Source organism: Callorhinus ursinus, unplaced genomic scaffold (assembly GCF_003265705.2).
Source record: "Callorhinus ursinus isolate GAN/ISIS: 27379988/994484 unplaced genomic scaffold, GSC_fseal_2.0 scaffold18, whole genome shotgun sequence".
Lineage (NCBI taxonomy): Eukaryota > Metazoa > Chordata > Mammalia > Carnivora > Otariidae > Callorhinus > Callorhinus ursinus.
This window is the reverse complement of record NW_027397080.1, coordinates 12,393,106-12,417,704: the sequence shown is the minus strand read 5'-3', so window position 1 is coordinate 12,417,704 and position 24,599 is coordinate 12,393,106. Positions and strand designations below refer to the sequence as shown.

The following is a 24,599-nucleotide window of genomic DNA, read 5'->3' as shown; positions in this document are numbered from 1 at the left end:
GAGGATGGCCCCTGCCTTCTTGGAGCTTATGATAGTCTAGGGAATTTACTAACCATTTGTTAGAAATTCAACAAAGGGGGGGGCGCCTGGGTGGCTCAGTGGGTTAAGTGACCGGCTCTTGATTCGGCTCAGGTCATGATCTCAGGGTTGTGGGATTGAGCCCCGAGCGGGATTCTGTGCTCAGCACAGAGTCTCCGTGAGATTCTCTCTCTTCTTCTACCTCTGCCCCCCCTGCTCACTCTAAATAAATAAACAAATAAAATCTTTTTAAAAATTCAACAAAGGAAGGAGGATAGGCGAGAATGTGTATCTGGGGACCTAAGCTGGCCCAGAGCCTCTGCGAAGACTGCCTTCAGGGGCATTAATAGCCGGGCAAAAGGCTTGGCCATGGGGAGGCGGCACGTTCCTCACCTGCCCCATGGCCTTGGGGCGGAAGCACCTTGGTGAGGCGGCGGCTGTGGCGGGGGGCAGGGGGGGGGGCTGGGGGTTTTTTACTGTGTCCGCGTGTGATTTCAGGTGCACAGATCCAACCGTCCAATCATCTGCAAGGGCTGCAGAAGAACCTTCACGAGTCACCTGTCCCAGGGCCTGCGGCGCTTCGGGTTGTGTGACAACTGCACCTGTGTTACCGACACACATGACGAGGAGGACGAGCTGATGCCCGTCAACCTTGGCCTGGTGGAGGCTTCGTCGGAAAGCCAAGAAAAGAGTGACACGGACAATGACTGGCCAATCTACGTGGAGTCTGGTGAGGAAAACGACCCCGCCGGAGAGGATTCTGATGGCAGACGGCAAATTCAGCCCTACTCGTTGGATCGAGAGACACTTACGTAGCAGTAAATTTGGTGGGGGAGAGGTTTTAGAATCGGTTATTGCTCATTCTGCGTTCGAAAGCCGCCATTTGTCCAATTTTGTGGAACCCCGAGAGGAACATTTTTTTGACCATTCCTCTACTTGCATTTTTGTTAGATTACATAGCGAAGGTTGGATCTTGTGAGTCGAAGGACTAATGACTGCTTAGTGCAATGCCCTTGGTTTCAGAGGGCTTTGCTGAGTTAATTCTGAGTGAGTCAAGGCTGGCCCCAAGGCTCCCCGTTCTTCCTGTGGTGCACCCAGACTCTGGTTCGGAGAAAGATAAGAAAATCTCCGTGCTTGTTTTCACATTGTCTCACATCTACATTCCTTTCTTGTCAGCCTTTTTCTCTGTAAAGGTGGGCAAGAATAGCTTGAGACCAGTCTCTCTCTTGCCAAGCCTCTCCTAATGGATTCCATATTTTAGTTTTCTGGTGAAGTCTTCATGACATCAGGTAGGCAGGGATGTTCAGCTGCATGATTGTAAAGGTACTTTCTAACTCTAAGGCTGCAGCTCTAATGGCTGGGAGTACTTATGTGCACACACACACGGAAATGAGCTGAGAGGCTCCTGGCGTACTCTGACTTGCCCAGTTGTATTAAACTTTAAGTTAGCCCTGGGAAGGGAGCCTGTGAGCCCAGGTCTGGGCGGTTTCCCTGTCTGGTTTGGTATTTGACAATTCTACACACACAGATCACCTGTTTTGTGATCATAAAACAAGTCATTGGGGCGAAATTCAAAATACTCCTGCTTTTCCAGCCATTTTCCAGAGTCGCTGTTGTGGAGCGTGGAAATATAGCCACTGCTGAGTTTTCTGCTTTGATTATGAATAGAGCTTTAATTGGAGGGAAAGTGCAAGCCTATATGAACAAGTTGTATTTCTAAATTGTTTACCTTTTAAAATACCCTCTGGAGGGAAAGAGAAGGTTGGTAGAAGAACAGATTTTTAAAAACCATTCTGCTTTTCACCCACTTTGCAGCCATGTGGTTATTCTAATGGAAGAGGCTATACTTCTTTAAAAGACCGAAGAGCAGGAAATATTAGGGATTAAAGATATTTAAGGCACTTTCATAATTTTGTCTTATGTTAAAGTATCCAAAATGGGCTTTAAAGGAAATCACTTTTTCTTCCTTTTCAAAAGGTGGCAAAACCCCCTTTCTTTCTGCCTCCTGAACAAAAAGCCAATAAAAAACATTAGAAATTGGTTTGTGAGTGTTAGTCATTGGAGTTCAAAAGGTGTTTAAACCATACTCCTCAATAGAAGTGAGAACTCTAGAATAGTGTTACTCAAACTGTGACCCCCAGACAGCTGGCCTGTGAATTCTTTGATACCAATCCACACAGTAGGACCACCTGTTGGCCTGCAGTAGGTTAGAAATTTTAAAATGGTCTTTTGCCACAGATAGTTTGAAAATTATTGTTCTAGATCAAGAGTAACAAACTGGAAATTATCAAGGACCAGAAACACTTTTCATTCCTGAAATGGAAATATTAGTTAGCTATTCCTTTCAAGGAGGGATCTTAGCAAAAGGGAAATCTAACTGGTTGTGTATAAGGTGTGCTTTGCAAGGAGTTTTGTTTGATATTTTTGCTCTGTTTAAATTATTTCTAGTGTTTTTTTTTTATTTTTTGTTTTTAAGTAATCTTCACACCCAACATGGGGCTCGAACTCACAACCCTGAGATCAAGGGTCGCATGCTCCACTGACTGAGCCAGCCAGGTGCCCCATTTCTAGTGTTTCAATGTGACTTTTCTACCTCACAGTTCAACTTCTCTGCCCACTTTCTCTGGTAGAGGAACGATCCTCCTCAGTGACTCTATGACCTGATCATATCGCTGGGTGCAAAGTAAATTTACATTAGCAATTTCATTGTAAGACGGTGACTTTCACCTGGGGGTGATTTTGTCCCCCAGAGGACATTTGGCAATGTCTGGAGACAGTCTCAATTGTTACAACTCAGGACAGGGTGCTGCCGGCATCTGGATAGGTTGCTGCTAAACATCCTACAGTGCATAGGACGGCCCCTTAGAACAAAGAATTATCTAGTCCAAAATGTCAAGTGTATCAAGGTTGAGAAACCTGACCATAAGATAAAGTAAGATATTTAAAAAAATTTTTTTTAAAGTTTTTATTTACTTATTTGACAGAGACACAATGAGAGAGGGAACACAAGCAGGGCGAGTGGGAGAGGGAGAAGCAGGCTTCCCGCGGAGCAGGGAGCCCGATGCGGGGCTCGATCCCAGGACCCTGGGATCATGACCTGAGCTGAAGGCAGACGCTCAACGACTGAGCCACACAGGCGCCCCTAAAGTAAGATTTTTTTAAATGACCTTTAATGAGTGAACTTAATTTTGTGTTATATTTTAGGTTACCTTTTACCTTCATAATATTTAGTAGGCCCTTATGCTCTCATTTCCAAGTTTTGGAAAATAGTGGAATTAGTAAAATGGGGAGCTGAGGCCAAATTGTTCACAACTTGCCCAAGCTCTGATTTGGTCTGTGATGTGGAAACTTAGAAATTCTGATCTCATACTCCTAGAATGATTACTAGGCTCTGGTCATTCTATTACATTTTAAAGTAGCAAAATCATGGGAGGAAAATGGAACATGAAGCTTAATATTTAAATGATTCTTTTTTTCCATAATGTCTCCAATTGTTGCCTTCCTGGTTGGCTGTTTTGAGTTTGGGTGGTGACATTAGTACTAACTGGATTGCTGAATTCTATCACTTTTAATGGAAATAATCACTTTGGACTATTAGATTGTAAACTGTCCTCTGTTTTAAATTTATGTTCACATTTGGTGGTCAATATTTATAACTGCACAGTGCCTGAGGTTTAATTAATGGAGTTGGTGATATTTTTATAAGTAAATTCATCGTCGGGCCCAACACAGACCATTAAGGATTCATTTTACATCTGGCATCTTTCTGGCACTTTCAATCCACGTTCACAAAGGGATTCTTTGTCTTATATTAGATACATTGCATGAGCTGGAACAGAATTCTTACTTGTAATGGAATTTAAAAATGGCATCCCTGGGAAGTTGTTTCTCTTGGGGGAAGGGGACATGCTTTCATAGCAAGGGTTGGAAAGGAATGTAAATAAGGCCTGTATCTGTAATAGACTAAGAAATGACATAGAGCAACGTGACTTCTAGTCATTTGGCAGATAGATGCCATTTTGATGTAAATATTTTGGTGGTCGCTACCTGGTGGTCTGCAAAATGTGAAATTGAGTATTCTGGAGCTTCAGAATACGTGATGGGTTTTTATTGTCGTTCATTGGTGTTGTGAACAAAGCCACATGTTGGCTGCATGTGCTGTTTCTGAGGGCAGTGGGAAGACTGGAGTGGCCTGTGGTCAACTGAGTTCAGACTGCTTCATTGGACTGAGAAGTTTGGCTTGTGTGTCTCTTGTGCATTGACGATAGAATTACCTCTGTAAAATCTAGTGTTAACAGGGTGGGGAGGGGCAGAGCGTTGGGGTGTGAAGTTTCTATTGCACTCTCTTTTGAACTTTACCATGGTTCTTCCTGTCGCTCTTGGTCTCTTGTAGCTTGCCTTGTGTTTTGTGCTGTCTTCCAGCTCCAAAGAGGGCCCTTTGTTCAGTTGCTTATGATGGGCAGTGTTTTCGTGGATTTTTGTTCAGGATTTCTGCTTAATATTGCTATGCTCCTCAAACCTTTCATTCTAGTGCAGGCAATGGAATTCTTTTCGTCAGAGAATGCTTCTGTAGAGAGAAATGAAAAGTTTTTTGTTTGGCAGGAGTAGTTTGGTTGTTTTCCAACATGCCCCTGGTTTGTTTATTTATTTATTTATTTATTTATTTATTTATTTACATACCCCTGGTTTTAAAAGGTGACACTAATTCACACCATTGCGATCAGATGATATGGGACCTTCATAATTGGAGGACTTCCAGCATCTGTTCTGACCCCCGGGGAGATTATTTAGCTACCCCCAATTCTTCATTGACAACTATGGTTTGGGGGAGTGATTTTTATATCCATCGTTTGACTTTTGGATATTTGTCAGTAGCATATTAAAAACCAGGGGGTTAGGATGGGATTATGTGCTTGAGGGAGAAGGCTTAGTAGGAACAAGCTTGGGGATTTTAAGGAAGGCGTCAATTGGAGCTATATGTCTCGGTGACACGTAATGGAGATGGTTTGTCTGTCATGCAGACAGGGATGGGTATGATCATGATTTTGGGGGAAGCAAAAAACCATGCCAGACAGTTTCACATCTCTCATCGTCCCTGTGGAGCATCTAAACAAAACAAAACACGAAGCAGGCAGTACCACAGTGGTCTACTTAGGCTCAACTGAGCATTTAGAAATATTCACACTCATAAACTGCCACCCTCGGTCTCAGAGGCACTTGGATACAGGACGGGAAGCGCCGCTCACCAGGAGGGCAGAACCAGATGTCGCTCTTCTGTCAGAGTCCCTGTAACTGTCCATGTGTCATAACTTTCGTGCAAGGAGACAGACCCACATCAGACAAGGCTTAAAAGCCTCTTGTCTCATGGGAGCAATTGTCCATTATAACAATGCTGTAGACATAGTTTCCAGGGTCCCTGCAAGAGATATGTCCGTTCCAAGGGTCACTGTACCTGTGGCTTCCTATCAGGTAGACTTAGAGTTCTCCCAGTCTGGATGCAGTTTACCAATTAGGGATCCTTTTTTTCCATGTGTAATGATGCCAACAACATAGCTGATATGCTGCTCTTTATTAGGTTGCCGGGGGGAACAGAGCTAGAAAGTTAACCGAAGGTCAAATTCTCATGTGGAAGGAGTAAAAGTTTCTCTTAATCCATTACCAAACAGTATGCTGAGCAATTGCCCAGCAGATACCCCACCTCGTTCCTAGAAAATGTAGCCAGAGGAATTTCCTCCTAAAATAGAGCCAACACCAACTCATCTTCCTCTCTTGAAGAGTGTTCGTTCTTTGTGTTTAGCTGCTTGTGGTTAAGACACTGTGGGCAGATTCTGCTGAGGTGTGTGTAAGAATCGGATAAATAGTCAAAGCGGTCCCACCAAAATGTCATACATCCTTTAATAGGATCCATCCTATAATAGGATCCTATCCTATAATAGGATCCATCCTATAATAGGCAGGTATAATATGACATACTACAAGGACGTTATTGGATGGAAATTTGTGGGGATTCCATCAAATCACACACTGATGGGAACCTATGTTCTCCTGCCAGCCACCGAACGCAGGCTCTCGGTAGAGACGTGCCTCTTACTGCTATCACGTGGTGCTACTCTTGCCTGCTTCTGTTGCTCTTGGAAGATCAGTAAGTGGATATCGCTAGCTGTCTACCCAGCAATTATTTATGGAGTCCTTCCTATGTGTCAGGCACTAGGGGTACATCAGGGAACAAGCAAAATCCCTGCCCTCAAGGAATTTGCAGTGAGTGAAGAGGGAGACGAACAATTAAGCAGCTACAACACAGGTTTGGGTGTGACAGTGGGCAAGGATGACAAGGGTGCTCTGAGATGCTTGGGTAGAGCACCTAGCCCAGTCTCAAGGCCTCCAAGAAGGCTCTCTTGTCTAAGCGACTGTTACCGTGGTCCTTCCCATCTAGTGAACTTCTGTCTATCTTGGGATATAATTTACAAGCAGTTTAAATAGTTTCTGACTTTTCCTGCCTTTTCCAAACACAGTGGCTTTAGACATTAACAATGTTCAAATGAACTGTTTTATTCAGGGATGTAAAAATATTATAAGCATTTCAGAATATCCTAGTCTTTAGGGAAAAAAATGCATCAGATGCTATGGTTTTCTTATTAAAACACCACCACCACCAAATAACTTTGCATGATCTTGATCCAATGTGATAAGATAGAACAAGGTATTTTTACTGTGACAGATGTGGAGGAGCCCCAGTGCCTCTGGATTGAGTCTTGGCTGGCCATGTAAGTGAGTTAATACCCCAGAAACTGGATAGATAGGGAACAGAACCCATACAATCAAGTAATTTGAGAAATAGAAGGGACTTTAGAGATAGTCTACTCCAACTCTATTTTACAGAGATGAAATGACTAGTTCCTGGTTCCCCCACAGCTAAGTAGGGTCAGAAACCAGTTCCTGCCAGGCCAGTGTTGATAATAAACATGTTGGGGCAGGCAGCAAAGACCATCCATAGCTAGCATTAGTTTCCTTGAGTATCCATCAGACTGAAATCACGGAAGAGGAAAATGCTGTTTTAGTCTCATGTGGCTTTATGTGATCGTGGCCTGCATTCTTGTAGTGCTTAGACAGGGAGGGGGAAATCACATGTGGAGAATGGGGAAGTTAATTTAATTCCTTTGCCTGTAATACCCACACATGTCTGAACAATGTAAACCACCATCAACACACACACACGCGTGTGCGCACAGCAAATCAAAATCTTTATTGCCCACTTACTTAATATGTATCATGTATTTAATTTTAACGTATTCATTTTTGTTTGTAGAAAGTTTCAAAATTAAAAAATACACAACATTGGGGTGCCTGGGTGGCTCAGTCCTTAAGCGTCTGCCTTCGGCTCAGGTCATGATCCCAGGGTCCTGGGATCGAGCCCTGCATCGGGCTCCCTGCTCAGCGGGAAGCCTGCTTCTCCCTCTCCCACTCCCCCTGCTTGTGTTCCCTCTCTCGCTGTGTCTCTGTCTGTCAAATAAATAAATAAAATCTTTAAAAAAATAAAAAATACATAACATTATCTTGAAATTCCTTTTGCAAACCTCTCAAGTGATTTTTGAAATATAAATTGGGCATGAGTCGGGGAAGTTGACAAGGACAATCTTATTTGAAACAAAACACATATTTTGGGGCCCCTGGGTGGCTCAGTTGGTTAAGCATCTGCCTTCAGTTCAGGTCATGATCCCGGAGTTCTGGGATCGGGCCCTGTATCAGTCTCCCTGCTCAACGGGGAGTATGCTTCTCCCTCTCCCTCTGCCGTTCCCCCTGCTTGTACTCTCTCTCTGTCAAATAAAATCTTAAAAAAAAACCCCAAAAACCCCAAAATCACATATTTTAAATCAGCAGCCCATATAATATATTATGGTAGTGAGTGAAAATGTATTTTGGGCATTTCTTGATTCAGTGGATTTTAATAAACTTACTGCAAAAGCTAATTTTATTTAAAGGTCTGTGATAATATAAAATAGTTATTAGTAAAACAGTTAACCACTTCATGATCTAAAAATACTTAGAAGCAGTGATCTTAGCTGTTAATGAAGTATTTATCAAGTTTGGGATTAAAATTAATACAAATCATCTTTAATTTGGTTAAATCAACCTAAGACTAAATAGGAAATAGACTCAAACTAAAATTCTTCTTAAAGATTTTATTTATTTATTTGAGAGTGTGAGGGCTAGAGAGCGAGAGAAAGCACAAGCCGGGGGGAGGGGTAGAAGGAGAGGGAGAAGCAGACTCCCTGCTGAGCAGGGAGCCCCATGTGGGACTCGATCCCAGGACCCTGGGATCATGACCTGAGCCGAAGGCAGACGCTTAACTGACCGAGCCACCCAGGCACCCTCAAACTAAATTTTTTAGAAGTGTTTATTCATCTATTTATTAGAGAGAGAGAGAGAAAGAGCGCACACACGTGAGCTGGGGGAGGAGCAGAGGGAGAGGGACAAGGAGACCACCTGCCACCAAGTGCAGAGCCCTACATGGGGCTCAAACCCACAACCCTGAAATCATGACCTTAGCCGAAATCGAGTTGGTCGCTTAACTGACTGAGCCACCCAGGCATCCCTCAAACTAAATTTTTTTTTAAAAATTCTATTTACTTGGGCGCCTGGGTGGCTCAGTTGGTTAAGCGACTGCCTTCGGCTCAGGTCATGATCCTGGAGTCCCGGGATCGAGTCCCGCATCGGGCTCCCTGCTTGGCGAGGAGCCTGCTTCTCCCTCTGACCCTCCCCCCTCTCATGTGCTCTCTCTGTCTCTGTCTCTCACTCTCTCAAATTAAATGAATAAATCTTTAAAAAAAATAAAATAAAATAAAATTCTATTTACTTATTTGACAGACAGAGACACAGTGAGAGAGGGAACACAAGCAGGGGGAGTGGGAGAGGGAGAAGCAGGCTTCCCGCTCAGCAGGGAGCCCGATGCAGGGCTCGATCCCAGGACCCTGGGATCATGACCTGAGCTGAAGGCAGACGCTCAACAACTGAGCCACTCAGGTGCTCCTTAAACTAAATTTTTGTTTTGATTTACATAAAGTCAGATTGAGATACCCTAGCGACAAGTTTATAATAGAAACAGCCTCGTCCAAGTGTAAGAAACAAGTCTTTTTTTTTTTTTTTTAAGATTTTATTTATTTATTTTAGAGACAGAGAGAAAGAACGTAGCAGGGGAAGGTCCAGAAGGGGAGGGAGTGGAACGGGGAAAGAATCTCAAGCAGACTCCATGCTAAGTGTGGAGCCTGATGCAGGGGCTTGATCCCAGGACTCCCAGATCATGACATGAGCTGACACCAAGAGTCAGACGCTTAACCAACTGAGCCACCCAGCTGCCCCAAGAAAAAGTCTTTTTTTTCTTTATTGCTCATTTTGTCTTTAGAAACCAATGCAATTTAACTAGTTTCTGTACCTTGAGAACTTAAAATTGACCTATGTTAGATAACTGGGAATTTTGGAATGGCTAAGTTTAAAATGGTTAAGGCACTTTTAGAATGAATGAAATGAATTGAGGATTGATCCCCTCAAATAAATGAGTTAATAATCCGTCATAATTTAAAGTTACTTCACTATTTTTCCCAGTGCCATTATTTTATGTGAAATTCTAATGAGGAATTCTATGAATAAGACATTAGATAGAAAGAGAAAGAGAAAGCTATTAAATAGAGCTCTAAACAGAGCAGCTTCCATCAAACATCTTTTCACACCTTTCTGTCCCATGGTGTTAGGACCAATTACTTCCTTAAATGAGACAGTTTCTGGGCAGGGAATCCCAAGCCAGGACATTTAGATTCTGTGAAGGAAGACTACCTACTCCTTGATGAGTGGGTAAAACAGAATGCAATATAAGCCAAAACTAATGGCAGACAACAGAAAAATCAGAAAAGACACAACCTTTCTAAGCCCTGAGCTCTACGGCCACACACTTTGCAAGAACAGAAGGAAAATAGAAAACTTGGAAACTGGGAAGTTTCCAAGTGGATTAATTCCTCTCACAAAGGCACTTGTCAAAACTGCTATCACTCACACACACACACACACACACACACACACACACACACACACACACAAGACGGAGAGAGAGATGATGAAGTTGGAAATGGTTCTAACCATTAAAACAATAGCAACTGATACATTTTTTTAAGGCGTGGGAAACTTTCTGCTTTTTGGAGCTGAGTTGGTCTTTGTGTTAAAGTGGCTGTACCAAGTCTGTTTATATGATTTATTGTTGTCTGGGTTGTGTGTTGTTTTGCTATTTTTACTTTTTATATATAAAGGACTAAAAATAGGAGAGAATAAAGTAATAAATTGGTGGATATAACCTATATCATATAGATCTAAGTTCTCATTTCTGTTGTCTCAACACTCCATGTTTAATATAAACCTTTAAGACATATGTGCATATTTTTGTTTCAGAAATTATTTCTGCTTAAACAACAGAGTCAAATATTTATCTTTTAAAGACAGGAAGTTGGTTCAGTTTAGCTATATATTGATATAATTCTACATATTTTGAAAATGTTGAGGCTGGGTTTATTTAAGATTGGCTGGGCTTACTGCCAGCTCTTGAGAAAACCTATAGATTCTTTTTAGAGTCCCCATAACAATATAGAACTGCTAACACTAAATACACTTTCCATCTGTTTGAAGACTCATTAATTTTATTTAATAATAGAAAAAATAAAGACTATCCAAAACAGAGGTTGGGCCAAATCCCACTTGCCGCCTATTTTTTTTTTTTTTGCAAATACAGTTTTATTGGAACACAGACACACCCATTCCATTCCTTTCCACATTGTATATGCCAGGTTTTGAGCTACAATGGCAAAGTTGAGTGGTTGCGACAGACATCTTTCATCTGCAAAGCCCTAAATCGTTCCTATCTGACATTTTACAGAGTGTTTGCATACCAGTGATCTAGAATGTTGGTTGGGACAAGAGATCTGTTATTCCTTATGTGGGGTAGGTGGGTAGGTGCCACCAATCAGGTGAGCGTCACTAGGATTAAACCAGTCTGGTATGTATGGACCTATCTGTGAGCATCACGAAGATTTAAACATGTCTAGTAGATATGAGGATCAGGGAAGGGATGCAGCTGTTCTGTATGAAGCTTTTTGGGGGAAGTCTCTGGAAATATCTCACCAGGAGAAAAGATGGTCGCTTGGCTCAGCTCCAGGGAAGTATGTCTGAGCCTTCAGTGTGAGAGCTATAGGCAGAAACTAAAGAAGCATGATCTTAAATCTTGGTGAGAAGCTGGGAGCTCAGACTGCACTGCTTTGAACACCTGCCAAAAGCATGAGGCAGAGCTGGAGGTAGGAGCACTGACCGCCCTGCATTTCGCAACTCTGCACATCCTCCATCCTCCATGTGTCCTTAGCACAGCTAAGGCAAGAGAGGTTAAATCCAGCTGAATGGACTCTGTTGGTGAGCACTGCAGGCAGCTAGGATTTCAGGTTTTTCAAGCACCTACAGATTCAGCAGCAGACTTCAGAGCACCTGTCTTGGGGCAGGCACTCTTGGCTTCAAGGAACAGACACTGAAGCAAGCTGAAGGCGATGGCTCTCAGTGTGTGGTCCCGGAACCAGCAGCATCAGCATCATCCCAGGGGGATTCTGATGCAAACTAAAGTTTGAGAGCAGTTTTAAAAAGATTTCTTTCAAGATTAAAATGAGGGATTTTATGAGCATCCTAGGTGAGAAAATCAGCAGATCACCTGGAATTAACTAGGACTGAGACTGCTCCTGATTTCTCACAGTCCTTGTCCATGCTCCTTGGCTGCTTCTCTCTCCCAACGTGTGAAGTTCCCCAGCCACTCTTAGAAGATTAGCTTTCTTCTGCCCACTCATCAAGCCCTAAATGACTGCCTCACCCTGACCTGACCACTGCTTTTGTCCTTCAGGTAAAATCCTCCGAAAGAAAACACCTCAGTTTCTGCCCAGCAAAAAGTGGGTTCTCTGGGGTCACATTGCACCTTGGGTCAGGCAGCAGAGGGCTCTGACCAAAGGGTTAGGGTGGGACAGGGGTGTGTTATTTGGAAGCTGGGACTGGATTGTGGTATAGGGGATAGATCCCCTGAGAAGAGGCCCTGGAGAGGGCAGGAGTATTGACCTATATGTCTCCTATATCAAGAAAATCAAGACAGACAGGAAATTTTACTGGAGCATGCATTGTATACCTCCAGAAGCTGCCAGAATCAATGGGGAGAAAATTGCAGGTGGCTGTAGGGTTTTCCATTAGTGGGGGAGCAAAAGTCTATTCAGTTATACATACCCAAAATAGCTGAATTTGAAAACAGGTGTTCAAACAAAAACTTTTACCCAGATGGAAACAAACACAGGGGCTCTATTCACAATAGCCAAAAGGTGGAAACACCCGAATGTCCATCAACTGATGAATGGATAAACAGAATGTGGTATATGCCTAGAGTGGGATATTCTTCACCCATTAAAAGGAATGAAGTTCTCATACATTCTGCAACATGGATGAATCTTGAAAACATCATGCAGGTGAGAGAAGCCAGTCACAAAGGACATCCTATTGTTTAATTCCACTTATATAAAATGTCCAGAATAGACAAATCCACAGAGACAAAAAGCAGAGTGGTGGTTGCCAGGGGCTGCGCCGGGAGGAGGGAATGACTGCTAATGGGTGCAGTTTTCCCTTCCAGGCAAGGACAAAGTTCTGGAACTAATAGCAGTGACGGTTGCACAACACTGTGAATGTATTTAAGTTGTCCTTAAAATGATAGGTTTTATGTTATGTGTATTTAAACCCTTTTTTTTTTTTTTTTTTTTTTTTTTTAAGTCTGTTGACTTAGTGTTTCTGGGGCTTCCGGAGGTGTTCACGGCAGAGAGCCGGCGGGGTGATGGGGCTGCCGGAGGGGCCCGGAGCCTCCTTGCGGGCGGAGGGCGGCGGGAGGCGCCGAGGCGGCCGGGCGCCATTTGCAGCCCCGGGAGCAGAAGCGGCGGCGGCGGCGGCGGCGGCTCCGAAGGGCTGGGGACCGTCACAAAGGCGGGCGCGGGCGGCGGGCGGCTGGCAGCGGGGTCCCGGCCTCGGGGCGGCGGCCCGGTGGGAGAGGCGGGCGGCGCCGGGGCGCACCGGCTCGGGACCCCGCGGCCGCCCGGCCAGCCCCTCCTGCGCGCCGCCGGGAGGGGCTGCGGGACAATGGCCGCGCCGTCGCCGCCCGCGCCCGCCTCGCCGCCAGCCCGCCCGGCCCGGCCCGACCGCGGCGCGGGGAAAGGCGGGAAGGCGCGCGGAGCCTCCTGGCGGCGGCGGCGGCGGCGGAAACGCGGCGCGGGGACTGCGCCCGGCGTGTGTGGAGCGGTCGGCGGCCGGCCGGGCTCGGGCTGCGCGGCGACTGCCGGGGGCCTAGCTGCGGGGGAGACTGTCCCTCTGGTTTTGTGTGTCCGAGCTTGTCTGGATCCGGGCTCTGCGCACGGGTGATGCTGCGTCCTTCTCAGAGCGGCGTATCAAATGGCACTCAATTTCAGCTTAGTATTCGTCTCACTCCCGACGCTGTTCTCTTTGATTCTCGAGGAAGATGATGTCCCACAGGCTTAACCCACTGTAAAGTGACACTTTTTCCTTTTATAACTAAAAGTGTTATAGAAGGAGGTACTTTGAAACGACAGAGATCGTCGCCCATTTCTCATCAAACCTTCTCATATTTTATTCATTTATTTTTTATATCCTAGGGATTCATGGTTTCCTGTTTTATCCATTGGGCTGGAATCTGTTGCTGTCATTTATTTTAGTGCTCCAGTTGTCCCAGATTTGGCCTGTGGAAGCCCACTTAAGCCAGATTTTGTGTCCATTTGACATGTCCCTATGGTTACTTGAACACGTACTTTCTCCCACAAGATGTTCCACGAGATTACGACAAACCCTGAGATTATGATCTGAAAGGAAACCAAGAGTCAGACACTCAACCGACTGAGCCACCCAGATGTTCCGCTCATCTTGTATTTTATCCCTGACCGGGTCCTGGAATCAGATGCTTCTCCAAGGAGCCTTGGTTCTTTTAGTGGAGACCTGTTACTTAGAAGCCAAGGTCTGCACCCTGGGTGCGCTCATTGCTGTTGAAGTGTTGCTGCTTTCATGCTCTCTCAGCGGACATTTCCATAGATAGTGTGATAGCTAGATTGACATCTAGATATAGATAGATACACATTGATATATACATAGATAACTCCAGAACCAGTCCAACACCACAGGATTCATCCCACAGCCATACCGTGGAGATCTTGTGGGTCCAGTTCTAGACCACCACAATAAAGCAAATATCACAATAAAGCAAGTTAAATGATTTTTTTGGTTTCCCAGTGCATAGAAAAAATTTGTCTATACTATGTTGTAGTCTATTAAGTGTGCAATAACATTATATCTAAAACATGTACAATACTTTATTGTTAAGAAATGCTAATCATCATCTGCTCTTGCAGCAAGTCTAATCACTAATCACAGATCACCATAACAAATACAATAATAAGAATGAAAGTCTAAAATATGGCAAGAATTACCAAAATGTGACACAGAGCAAATGCTGTTGGAAAAATGGTGGGATAGACTTGTTCAAAGTGGCATTGCCACAAACCTTCAATTTGTAACAAATGCAATATCTGGGAAGCATGATAAAGTGAAACGTAATAAACCAAGTTATGCCTGTAATTTTCTCCTTCTTCATGAATTTTTGTATATATGCTGTTGAGGTGAACACTACCACATTTATTCTTTCAAAACATTTTATTTCCATCGCTAAAGTAAAATATTCCCTTCCATAAAATTTGAAACCACCAAAAAGAGAGGAAAATCCACCATAATTCGGCATGAAAATATAACCACCTTTTGTAGATTTACGTTCAGCCCTTTCTTTCTTTCTTTCTTTCTTTCTTTCTTTCTTTCTTTCTTTCTTTCTTTCTTTTTCTTTCTTTCTTTCTTTCTCTCTCTCTCTCTCTCTCTCTCTCAGTGCCTGGTGTTTTCCTTTTTTAAGATTTATTTATTTTAAAGTGAGACTGTGTGAGTGGGGGGAGGGGCAAAGGAAGAAGGAGAGAAGCAAGACTCCACGTTCAGCTTGGAGCCCCTCCTGGGCTCAACTTGGGGCTTGATCTCACAACCCTGAGATTATGACCTGAACTGAAACCAAGAGTCAGACACTCAACCGACTGAGCCACCCAGGCACCCTTACTTTCAGCTTTTTCTTTATGTGTCAGTCTCCTTTTTTGAGTTATGGGAAATCATACTGTAAATATAATTCTGCACCCGGTTTTTTTTCATTCAGTTTTGTATGGGTAGGCAAATCACAACCCACAGGCCAAACCTGGTTCACTGCCTAAAAACCACTAAAACTGCTTTTAAAATTTTTACTTGTATTAATTTTTTTTTAAGTAAACTCTATCCCCAAGGTGGAGCTCTAACTCACAACTTTGAGATCAAGAGTCACATGCTCTATCCACTGAGCCAGCCAGGTGCCCCTAAAATTGGTTTTTAAATTTTAAATTGTTGAAACAAAATCAAAAGAAAAATATTTTGTGTCATGTGAAAATTATATGAAATTCATATGTAAGTGTCCATAAATTCTCATTGGAACACAGTCATGCGTATTCATTTTTATATTGTCTATAGCTACTTTTTGCTGCAACAGCAGAGTTAAATAGTTGTAAAAGAGACTGTATTGCCTACAAAGCATAAAATATTATTTGGCTCTTTCCAGAAGTTTGCCAACCCCTAAAATATTGTATCTTAATCACATTATTAAATTGGCTGCTAAATCTGTGCTTTGAAACATTACGGGAATGACAACAATATTTAGCACATTTTAGGTGCTTAATAAAGGAATTTCTCCTAAAGAATCCAGGAAGGGAAGGGAATAGGAGGAAGAAGAAGAAGAGGAAGAGGGATGGTTTTTGGACATGTCTGTTTTCAGGTAGCTGCAGAATTTATTATTTCCAACCAGTCAAAAATGTGTCTTCTCACTAGTCATTAAAAAGAAAGATGTCTTCCACTGATCTTTCATCGCTAAAATAATAGCTTTTTAAATGCCCTTTTAAAAAGTTATTGGTGGCCAAAATAATCTTGTTGCTACCAAATTAGTAATATATCTAATTTTAGCTAGCTTTTCCCTTATCTCTGCAGAAACTTTGGTGAGTTTTTAAAATGGTTCCATAACAAATGTGGGAAGATTGTAGGGAGCTGGAGAGACCTCTCCTACCTTTGTCCTCCATACCCGGCCAACACCCAGCCATGTGGTCTGAGCAGGGATAAAAGCTGAGACACCACCTATTTAGATCTCTTTGACCAAAAAACAGTTATGAGTTTATTATTTTTATTATTTATGCCTGTAGTTTCTGAAAGTGGCAAGAAATTATTTTAATCCTTTTCCCTCGAGAGATGGGTCTTTGGACTCTGTCCTTGAATCTGGGTGGGCTTGTGACTGCTACATCCTAGTGTATGGTGGAAGTGACGTTGTATGATTTCTGAGGCTAGGAAAGGCCATGGACTTCCCACCTAGCTGTCTAGGAATGCTGATTCTTGGGACATGCCCTCTGGGTTTGCTCCTCCACAGAACCCAGCCCCTGTGCTGTGAAAAGCCAAGCCACATGGAGAAGCCACGGATAGGTGCTCTGCATGACAGTTCCAGCTGAGCCCAGCCTTCAGCCTTCCCAGCCCAGGCTCAGCCATGTGAGTGAAGAAGCCACTTTAGAGTGACTCCTGCACCCCCAGCCCTTCTAGCTCCTAACTATTAGTCACCAGCGGAAGCTCAGGATAAGGTGGAACAGAGAAGAGCCGCCCCCACTGTGCTCTTTCAGAATTCCTGATGCACAGAATCAGTCAGCATAATAAAGTGGGTTTTTAAAAAGATTTTATTCATTCATTCATTCATTCAGAGATCATGGGGGTGGGGGTGGGAAGGGGCAGAGGGAGAGGGAGAGAGAATCTTAAGCAGACTCCATGCTAAGTGCAGATCCCCACACAGGGCTTGATCTCAGGACCCTGAGATCATGACCTGAGCTGAAATCAAGAGTCGTGGCTCAACTGACTGAGCCACCCAGGCACCCCGAAAGTGATTGTTTTATACTGCTACATTTGAGATGGGTGTTGTGCAGCAATAGTAACTGGAACACTAGCCTCTCAATAAAGACCCTTATATATGTTAAGTAAATATAAACAAGAAAAGCCACAGAGAGCAGAGGGATATTTAAGGGTAAAGGTAGTTAGTTAACTGAATATTAAATATAGTGCTACTTTTCTAGCAGCCAAACGTAGAAGCATAAGGTTGCTAAATGTCACAGTTCTCATTGTATCATAATAGGAGGGATGACTATTTGTCAGGAGACAGGAAGTTTTTCTGGCACTAAACTCTAATAGGAATTTATTAAACAGTTTGTTCTATAAGGGATATTGAAAAATATAATGGGCAACTTCTTTATCAGCAGTTTTATAGAATTCACAAGGACTGTTTCAAATATGGACCATCAATAAAATCCAAGTACACAACCCTAAATCATAAACTCATATTGTCTAAGTGTGTAGCTTAGCTTGATTCAGAGACAGAGCTTATAAAATCTGGAGGAACAAATGATTAGCACATTCTGTTGACTCTCTGAGCAATCGTATCAACCCAACTTTCAGCAAGGGCTTGTCAGCAGCCAATAAGTTAAAAAATATGTTTTCTGGTGAATAACTGGATGGCAGGATTTCCGTGATGTTGACTGAAGGTAGTCCCTTGCATGCTTTAAAACACACAAAAAAGAAGGTTGCAACGCGGGGCGCCTGGGTGGCTCACTTGGTAAGCGTCTGCCTTTGGCTCAGGTCATGATCCCAGCGTCCTGGGATTGAGCCCCGCATCGAGCCCTGCATCAGGCTCCCTGCCTGCTTCTCCCTCCACCACTCCCCCTGTTTGTGTTCCCTCTCTCTCTGTCAAATTAATTAATTAATTAAAAAAAAAAGAAGGTCACAACGCCCTTTAGTATCTCAACATGGACATGGCGCTATACACTGGGGGCAGGGTGAAAGCTTTCTTTAAAAAATAATCTTAAAAGAATAAAAATAAAAAAACAATATTGAAAACTCATCAGAAACAATTCAATTTTTTGAGATGAGCAAAAGATCTGAACTTCAGCAAAGAAGATATATGTATGGCAAAGAAGCACAGGAAAAGATGCTCAATAGCATCAGTCATTAGGGAAATGCAAATTAAAACCACAATGCAAAGTAAAACCACACCACACACCTATTAGAAAGGCTAAAACCAAAACCAAAACAAAACCTGGTAACGCCAAGCACTGGCAAGGATACAGAGCATGGGAACTCTCATATGTTGCTGGTGGGAATGCAAAATGGTACAACTACTTTAGAAAATAGGTTGGCAGTATTTTGTAAAGCAGAAAGCACACCAAGCATACGAATCAGAAATCCTCCCATGTATTTACCCTAAGTAGATACTCCTAAATATTTACCTAAGAGAAATGAAAACTTATGTTCAAACAAAAATCCACATGTGAATATTTCTAACTGCTTTTTTTCATAAATGCCCCAACCTGGAATCAATCCAAGTGTTGTCTTATGGATAGATAAATGTGTAGTATATCCATACAATGTAGTCTTTCTCAGCAATAAAAAAGGAGGACCTACTGTTGCATGCAACAACATGGATGAATCTCAAATGCATTATGTTGAGAAAAACCAGACTCAAAAAATTACACCTAGGGGCGCCTGGGTGGCTCAGTCGTTGGGCGTCTGCCTTCGGCTCAGGTCATGATCCCAGGGTTCTTGGGATCAAGCCCCGCATCGGGCTCCCTGCTCAGCGGGAAGCCTGCTTCTCCCTCTCCCGCTCCTCCTGCTTGTGTTCCCTCTCTTGCTGTGTCTCTCTCTGTCAAATAAATAAAATCTTTAAAAAAAAAAAATTACACCTAAAGGCTCAAATGGTAAATTTTATGTTATATACATATTTTCACACCACACACACACACACACACAGACTACATATTATAGAATTCCATTGGTATGTCATTCCGGAGAAACAAAGCTGTAAGGACAGAGAACAGACCAGTGGTTGCCAGGGATGGGGGGTGGGGAAGAAGGTTAACTACTAAGGTTGAGCATAAGGGAGTTTTTTTGTGGGGTGAGAGAATTTTTTTTTTTTAAGATTTTATTTATTTGACAGAGAGACACAGCGAGAGAGGGAACACAAGCAGGGGGAGGGGCAGAGGGAGAAGCAGGCTTCCTGCTGAGTAGGGAGCCTGATGCGGGGCTTGATCCCAGCACCCTGGGATCATGACCTGAGCCGAAGGCAGATGCTTAACGACTGAGCCACCCAGGCACCCCGGGTGAGAGAATTATTAAGTATCTTGATTGTGGTACTAGTTATGTGACTCTACGCCTTTGTCAAAACTCATATAACTGTACACCAAGAAGAGTGAATTTTACTGTATGTTAATTAAAAAATAAAAATTTTAAATTGCTAATAGCCTAATTTAAAAAGAAAAATTATTAAATATTATCAATACTAAAATTAATTTAATGTTTTATTTAACTCAGTATGTTAAAAATATAATCTCAGCGTGTAATCAATATAAGAAATTATTGATAAGATATTCTACATTCTTTGTACTAAGTCTCAGGAATTTGGTGTGTACCTTGCATTTACAAGCCCTCTTAATTTGGACTGGCCACATTTCAAGAACTCAGTAGCCACATGTGGACAGTGTGGGTTTAGATCATGATCTTTTTTTTTTAAGATTTTATTTTTAAGTAATCTCTACACCCAACATGGACTTGAACTCATAATCCCAGATCAAGAGTCACATGATCTTCCAACTGAGCCAGCCAGGTGCCCCTAGATCTTAAAAAAAAAGTAGATCTAAAAAAAAAAAAAGGGCTGTTTCCAGCCTTGAGCAGCTCCCGTCAAATAAACAGTAGAATATTTCCCTCTAGAATTGAATATACTACTTAAAATTATCAGATTTTTAAAAAAATCTTTTTTTTTTAAGATTTTACTTACTTTTTTGACAGAGAGAGACAGTAAGAGAGGGAACACAAGCAGGGGGAGTGGGAGAGGGAGAAGCAAGTCTTCCCGCTGAGCAGGGAGCCCGATGCGGGACTCGATTCCAGGACCCTGGGACCATGACCTGAGCCGAAGGCAGATGCTTAACGACTGAGCCATCCAGGCACCCCGAGACTTTTTTAAAAAATCTTAAAACAATCATAATGAAAAGTTAAACATAAAGTTAAAAATACTAACTCAAGGGAGTCATATTCTAGCTAATGCAGCCAAACTGGCATCATCTTCAAAGTGACCTCACTCTCTCACTTGCATCTTCTGGAATACTCCCTGAAAATGCCATTCCTTTTCATGTTGTACTTGCTTGCGTTTTCTTCTGCTCCCTTATCTCCTCCTCACTCCACACACCCATATATGTAGACTTCTCCACCCTGGTGAAAACTTACTCTTCCTTTACAACCCAGTTCCAGGGGACTGCCTGTCCCCCAAATCCCCCTGCCCAGGAGGGCAGGAAGCCCACCTTATTTTTTGCATAGTGGGCCCTCAACAATGTTCTGAGCTCAACAATGAGCTGAGGTAGTGTCATGCTTTTCTTTTAATGTTTACTGAGTCCCTCTCGGTGCTGGGGATACCTGGGTGAAAGAGATACAGCCCTGCCCCCAAGTATCTTGTGGTCTGATGGGAACGACAAAGAGGCACTTTCCTGCAGTTTGCTGAGTGCCAAAGCACAGCGCTATGGCGGAGCCAGCTTTTCCTGCACAACCTCTGAGGTAGTCAGTCCCTCTCCTTTTTCCTTTAAGAGGTCACTGTGGACGTCAGCACAGGGTGGGCCTTACTGTGAGTCCCTGGGCCGACTCAGCCTCCGCCAGCTGCTGGCTGAGTTTTTTTTGGGTTGCTGGGAAGGGGGGCGGCACTTCAGTGGGGGTCACTGGGAGAGTGACCACAGAGATTAGACTGCTTTGTCCCTTTCCCCCTTTGCTAATATTGTAATGTGCATCCCCAGCAGACTCATTCCTTGGTGAAAATTCCCCAGCAGCCACCTCCCTTGGAAACCCCTGCCTGCACCCCTCTAAGGAAACGACTGTCCCACAGTAGAATCCAGGGGGCCTTGTCCTTGGGTGAGCAGCCTCATGGGCCAATCCCCTGAGGCCTGAGCCGTTCACCAATGTACACAGAAGTCAGCCGTCTCAAGCCCCCATGGGGAGGGAAAATAAGAGAAAACCATAAGGCTAACTGCACATACACCATTTCTAACTTCTAAGGCAGAAAGGACATTTCCAAAGGAGGGAAGAAGGGGTGTTGTTGATAGCGCTGGTGGTTGGCGAGGGAGCTGATCCCGACCCTCTACCAGACACAGGATGATTTGTGTTTGAACACCTCCGGTTTTCAAGTGCAAATAAATTTGCAGAACTTCAAAAATCATTCTTAAGTCAGTGTGAGGTGTCAGAGTGAAATAATGAGATTGACACCCCGAGTTAGGGATTGAGTTTCAATGATGAATGGGAGGAGGAAAAGAAAACTATGCGGGGGAGGGTTTGGGGGAGGCAGGAAGACAGGAGAACTTTATTGTAAAGACAATCTTTGTCTAACTTTGTGGGTTTTATTGACTCTTTGCATCAGCAAATGGATTTTAACTTATTTTTTTTTTATTTTATTGTTGACCAGTTGATAGGTGACAAATCGGCTTCCCGGAAAAAAATGATTTTCCCTCCTCTGAATTCCCACCGGCTTTCAGTCAACAGTACTTGTACAATGCCTGCTATTTGCCAGATCTTGTGCCAGGTTCGAGAGCTTTTGAATATTTTGCATCTAGCCTATTTCATCTTATATTATGGATAAGCAAAAGTTCATGAATTTATTTTTTTAAACATTTTATTTATTTGACAGAGAGAGAGTGAGTGAGAAAGAGAGAGAGAGAATGCACAAGCAAGGGGCACGGTAGGCAGAGGAAGAGGGAGAAGTAGGCTCCCCCCTGAGCAAGGAGCCCAGGACCCTGGGATCATGACCTGAGCTGAAAGCAGGTGCTTAACTGACTGAGCCACCCAGGTGCCTCAAACTTTCATGACTTTAAAAAATACCCCACAACTAGTGCTGGCTTTTCTTCTGCTGGATGGTGAACTACCTCTGTAGGGACTGAGCTTTTTATGAACAAAGGAGCTCCCTGAAAATAGTCCAGGCATCTCTGTAGCACTAAATATGTAGCTCAGTGCCTGGTGTATAGGAGGTGCTTACTCAATGTTTGTTGAGTGACTAAAAGACCTACCCATGCTCGCCACCATGGAGCTGAGAAAGGTGATATGGCAGACAGGGAGAGATGTGCCACAGAGATCCTCCTTCGTGAAAGAACTTGCTGACAGCTTCCAACTGTTAGTGCCTTCAACTGCTTCAGCTTTCAAAAAGCCTGGCCAAAACATGGAACTCTTCCACCCAGCAATGTCTGCTTCAGAGATTCCCAAAGCTTCTGCTTCCTTTCCTTCACATGTGTTACTCCCCATCAATCCTTTCATATTCCCAACTCTGTCTCAGCATCTGCTTCCTAGAAAATCCAACCTATGCTAAGGGACTTTAGTCTTAAACCCATTCACTGTAGAGGCACCTGGGTGGCTCAGCTGGTTGAGCATTTGCCTTTGGCTCAGGTCATGATCCCTGGGTCCTGGGATCAAGCCCGGCATCAGGCTCCCTATTGAGCGGGGAGCCTGTTTCTCCCTCTTCCTCTGCCTGCAGCTCCCCCTGGGCACTCTCTCTAATAAATAAATAAAATCTTAAAAAAAAAAACAACCCACACGACCCATTGTAGACTAGTAGGAAAACACACAATTCTGGCAGAGAGCCAAAGACGACTGACTGCACAGAAGGTAGTGACAATAGTAAACATTTTCTTGGTGCTTTTGTACAAAGTTACTTTGCTGAAATTATAAATTTTAATTTTTGTGTAAAAATGAGTGCCTGAATGGCCAGAAAAGGAAATGTACCTTATTAAGCCTTAATAAAAAGGTTATTCCTTTTAAAATGAATGCTGTTGTGGCGCCTGGCTGGCTCAGTTGGAAGAGCATGTGACTCTTGATTTGGGGTCATGAGTTTGAGCCCCATGTTGGGTGTAGAGATTACTTAAAAAAAAAAACTTGGGGCGCCTGGGTGGCTCAGTCAGTTAAGCATCTGCCTTCGGCTCAGGTCATGATCCGAGGGTCCTGGGATCGAGCCCCGCATCAGGCTCCCTGATCGGCGGGAGGCCTGCTTCTCCCTCTCCCACTCCCCCTGCTTGTGTTCCACCTCTCGCTGTCTCTCTCTCTGTCAAAAAATAGGTAAAATCTTAAAAAAAAAAAGATTGGGGTTCCTGGGTGGCTCAGTCATTAAGCGTCTGCCTTCGGCTCAGGTCATGATCCCAGGGTCCTGGGATCGAGCCCCGCATCTGGCTCCTGGCTCCCTTTCCCTCTGCCTGCTTGCCCCTGCTCGTGCTCTCTATCTGAAATAAATAAATAAAATCTTAAAAAAAAACAAAACAAAATTAAATTAAATTAATGCTGTAAAATATAATACAAAGCTACAGTCATTAAAAGCACATCAATGGATTATAGATGAATGGAAGAGACTATCACAACCAGAAACAGATTCTTGAATATATGTAAATTTAATATCTGATAAAAGTGGATTTTTAAACCCAAAAGGTAAGAATGACTTATTTTACAAACATCAGTGGGACAATTGGATAACTTATTGGGAAAAAATTAGATCTTACACATTAAAATAAAATCTAGGTGGATCGGAATTCTAAACATAAAGAACAGAGTTATGAAAGGATTAAAGGAAAATAAAGGATAATATTTGATAATCTTGATGTGAGAAAATCTTTTCTAAGGAAGAACATAAAACCCAAAGACTATAAAAGAAAAGGATGGATAGGTTTCACTACATCAAATTAAATCTTTGTAAAGATATTACAAACAAAGTTAAAAGATAAGATTGGAGTCATATATTTGGCAAACGTATAATATCAAAAATACATGGGGCGCCTGGGTGGCTCAGTTGGTTAGGCGACTGCCTTCGGCTCAGGTCATGATCCCGGAGTCCTGGGATCGAGTCCCACATCGGGCTCCTGCTCAGTAAGGGAGCCTGCTTCTCCCTCTGACCCTCCCCCGTCTCATGTACTCTCTCTCTCTCATTCTTTCTCTCTCAAATAAATAAATAAATCTTTAAAAAAAAAATATCAAAAATACATAAAGAACTCCTTAAAGGAAACCCAAATATCTCAATAAAAAATAAAAGGACAAAGGCTATGGAGTTTACAGAAGAAGAAATAAATATAACACCCAGTAGCATATGAAAAGATGTTCAGCCTCACTGGTGAGCAGGGATACAAATCAACGTAATACATGGTTATTATTTTGTTTAACCAGATTGGCAACAATTAAAATGATTCATAATATCCAGTTCTGATTGAAGTTGCAGGAAAATGAGCACCTTTATGCACTATTTTTTTTAAGATTTTCTTTATTTATTTGAGAGAGAGAAAGAGAAAGTGAGAGAGAGCACGAGTTGAGGGGAGGGGCAGAGGGAGAGGGAGAAG

At 43.1% G+C, this 24,599-nt stretch overlaps 2 protein-coding genes across 5 annotated transcripts in view; both read left to right on the top strand.

The window, feature by feature from the left end:
* The window catches only part of ZBTB8B (zinc finger and BTB domain containing 8B), a 29,202-nt gene extending 20,415 nt beyond the window's left edge, over positions 1 to 8,787 (top strand). For 2 of the 4 annotated variants that reach the window (XM_025856958.2, XM_073902996.1), the window contains exon 4: positions 517 to 8,787. In XM_025856958.2, the coding sequence (XP_025712743.2) occupies positions 517 to 834 (318 nt within the window). In that variant the 3' untranslated portion in view covers positions 835 to 8,787. The remainder of the gene's footprint in view (positions 1 to 516) is intronic. The other 2 variants (XR_012381311.1, XR_012381312.1) reach the window with 2 other exon arrangements.
* Positions 8,788 to 12,463: 3,676 nt separating this feature from the next.
* ZBTB8A (zinc finger and BTB domain containing 8A) overlaps positions 12,464 to 24,599 on the top strand; it is a 90,808-nt gene continuing 78,672 nt past the window's right edge. Inside the window, exon 1 of the mRNA XM_073902988.1 lies at positions 12,464 to 12,542. The gene's annotated coding sequence lies outside the window, so the exon portion shown is untranslated. The remainder of the gene's footprint in view (positions 12,543 to 24,599) is intronic.